The 3576-nt window shown below is 45.0% G+C and overlaps 1 protein-coding gene across 1 annotated transcript; it reads right to left on the reverse strand.

The window, feature by feature from the left end:
• Positions 1 to 1015: 1015 nt before the first annotated feature.
• Positions 1016 to 2287, reverse strand: LOC308331622 (protein pelota homolog; the record flags this gene model as incomplete). The annotated part of the gene is made up of 1 exon (XM_080787108.1): positions 1016 to 2287. The coding sequence occupies one exon, from the start codon at positions 2285 to 2287 to the stop codon at positions 1016 to 1018; it is 1272 nt and encodes a 423-aa protein (XP_080643234.1).
• Between the last annotated feature and the right edge of the window lie 1289 nt (positions 2288 to 3576).

Below are 3576 nucleotides of genomic sequence, written 5' to 3' on the forward strand. Positions count from 1 at the left end.
GAACCTTCTACAGAGCCACAGGGGGTGGCACAATAACCCCGGCTATAAAACTGAAAAAGATGACTTGATCCAAAGAAGCATTTCTTCCCACACTCTTCTTTCTGTCCCATCTTCAAGGTTCTACGTTTCTTTATCGTCACATTTTGTGTATGGTGTACATAAGAGTATGTTTATTTTGTTCTGGTTCCTCAGACATTGTAGCAGCAATAAAAAAAAGATTCCATTAAATCTCTGAATTAAATCCATTTAGTTCTTGAATGGATGTAGCCAGCTAGTTTGTGAGATGTTCATTCTCCTCGTGATGCAGTACTGTTTCCATTCAGTCTGCTCTTCCAGCTACAGTACCTGTTTTCCACGCTGCATTTATTTATCTCAAACATCCTGCTGAGATCTTTGAGTGGCGTTCACATCGAACAGAACCCCCACATCTTCCTCATGGGAACACCCCTGGAGGACCGTGTTCAACTAACTTTCTTACGGAGTCTTTAGTCTAAGTTTGAGCCAGCAAATTTCTCAAACAGGGAGAACTTTGAACTTTCTCTTCTGACTCTCTCTCACACGTGGTGGTCATCTTCCAAACTTGCCCTTTGCTTCCTTGACTACCTCAAGCGCTGCCAGGGCCTCTGCCTTCAGCTTGTCTCTCCAAGGCCACTGTTATTTGTCTCCTCGGTGATGAACAGTCACTTTCTTCCTTCCATAAAATCATCAGACCATCCACTGTTGCTTCCATTTACTGGTCAGTATCCAGCTTTTTTGTTTGCTTCAATTCTTTAATTGCATAAAAGAGATGGATAAATCTGAACTGTGCCACATAAATTAATTCTTCACGTTTTTCCATATGCTCCATTATTGTTCTAATATACAATAACAGAGCATACACATACACTGCTCATCTTTCAGTCATTAGCATTTCAAGCACCTTTGAGATACTCAAAGTGCATCCAAGGTACTTTAGGTGTGAAATTAGTTAGCTTTGAAAGTTAAAGTAACGTGTATGTGTTCTGAACATATTTAGTCACGATGCCTCATCTAGTAACATTTCACTGCTTTCCTTTCTATTTTGCCAAATAAAAGCTTCCCTTTGTCTCTCGTTCATTTCAACAAACTCATTGAAATCGATTGCAATTAGACCAGATAAGTCGTCATCTGAACTGTCCTCTGCCTCTGATAGGTCAGCGATGGCATATCGCAAGATAGCTGCCACTCCACTTAGCTGAGTCAGTTGCTCGCCAGACACATGAAGGCTCGAAAAGATTCTGACTTTTCCACCGTTACCTCGCACTTTGTCCACCAACCGTACATACCGAGCCCTAGTAGCGATATCTTGGTGCCTGAAGAGTTCGTCGCTTATCAGCAAGGTGTCGATAGCCTGAGAATCAGCAGCTTTCTCCACATGAGCTGGCCCATAGAAGGCTCTGTCGGGCTCATGTTGGAGCATCTTGTAGAAATCACCCAGGGCCTTCACCTCTCCTGCTGCCTTGGTGTCAGAAAGCTTAGCGGTGACAGTGGGATCAGACAGGATTTCTTTGAGGCAGTACTTGTGACCTGACGAGGAGTGGACCGGCAGGAATTTGGGCCGGTTCTCCAGCAGCAGCTTGTTGTCCTGCCGGACCGCCTCCATGAAGAGATAAGTTAGGAACTGGTCCTTGACGAACCCGGGGCTGGCCACCAAGATACACTTGACCACGTCGAAATCGATGTGACGTAGAATCCCCTGCATCACCGCCTCATAGAACCTCTCCAGAGCCTTATCATGCTGGCTGCAGTTGCCCTTCCTCTTGCGAGGAATAGGGACTTCCACCTTTGCACGGAGCAGGGTCATGGCAGGCGTCACCAGCACCAGGTTAGCCAGACCCTCTTGCATCACCACTGCCGCCACATCTGCCTTCTGGGTGGGGTCACAGGCCTGCCGGATCCTATCGAGCACAACGCTGTCCCAGACCTTTTTGGCGAGGGTGAACTTCCTGTTGGCCTCGAGCTCAATGGTGTGGTATGATCCCATCCTGACATACTCGTTCTCCTGTATGGTTCTGCCCTTCACCCTCAGCTGGCAGGCCTGGGAGTCAAAGTCGATGCTCTCCACACACAGAGTCAGGGTCGTCCGCACCCTGTTGCTGCCCACGTTACCGGTAGACGACGGTACCTGAACCTTTCTGAAGGTGGAGGCCCTAAGACTGTCACCAACTTGGAGCAGATTGTAGATATGCCACATGTCTTCTCCCTCCTCTGGCACGAGAGACACCTGGCCAGCGCCGTACTTCTGGAATGCTTTATGAAGCAACTTCATGGTTGCTGAGAGGAGGGGTGGTGAGGGTGCAGTAACAGGGGTGACCGGGTAAGAGATGGGTTATTATTTCAGCGATGTCTGAGCTTACAGGACGTGTTATTCTTTATGCAGAATATTGAGGTTATGGGTTTGACGTTTAATCTTTGTTCTGATGCTTCCTTTTGTAAGCAATAGTGCCATCATGGTCATTCAACATCTAAATGATAATGTCCTTTAGACACTGTTGTGCGTTCATTATTTAAGATGAGTTGTCTCAACAGTCACATCATCACTATGATATAAGTCTGGTGTCAGGTATGCCCAAATATGGAGTTCCAGTATAATAGTTACTTGTGCAAGCAGAGCGCGCAAGTAATAAGTTTCGTTTTAGTATGCCGCCGTTTGATGTGTATGCACAATGCCAGCGTATGACGTAATGACTACTTGTGCTATGGCATGATATGGCAGTGGTGTCATTTCCTTTAATCCACCTGACACTGATCGACATATACGTCACCATCGAAAGCCGTCACTCATCCGTATTAATTACAACATTACGTAATTGATTGTTGTTAATTACGTAACGAAAGAATTTGAAATGCTTAAATAGAATTACCTTCATTTCATGTTCTTCTTTCACAGAGAAGCATAGATTTGACAGTTTGTAGCAGGCGACCGACTCGACAGTACTTGCGCGCTCTGCTTGCGCACTAGTGTGGAACAAGCAAGTAGGCACTCGACAGAGTGCAGTTCTAGTTTAATTTGTTATCTTACAATAAACAAGAGGAATCTCTGTATGTACGCCTGCAATCCACGTATCTTGGTGGTCATTTCCAGAATGGAGAAAGGTGGTGCAGTACCCAATATTGAATGAATTAATTCCGTCTTTTTGAAAGCCGTTCCTTTCGTTGTCCATCGGTTTCATTTATTCGGTTTTTATTACGTTTTCTTGGTCCTTACGGTTTTTCTTTTTCTTTCTATCCTCTAGTTTTTTTTATTCGCATATGTCTATGTATACATGTCTATGTAATGTGTGAGTTGATTAGTGGTATACTGTGGTTACTCGGGTGGTTTGATGTGTATGTCCCTTTAATCCACCCGACACTGAAACATATCATTACGTCACCATCGTAAACCAATTTTGGCATTGGTACATATCTTCATCACGTCATGGGACATACGCTTCATAGCATGACGGAAAACATACCTGCACAGTCTGCTTCCGTATGTCGCGTGACAGCATATGACGTCATATCATATGCTGCTAAGGGACATACGCATCGTAGCACATTACTTGCATGCTCTGCTTG

Source organism: Protomyctophum bolini (assembly GCF_963924005.1).
Source record: "Protomyctophum bolini genome assembly, chromosome: 17".
In the NCBI taxonomy this organism is placed as follows: Eukaryota; Metazoa; Chordata; class Actinopteri; order Myctophiformes; family Myctophidae; genus Protomyctophum; species Protomyctophum bolini.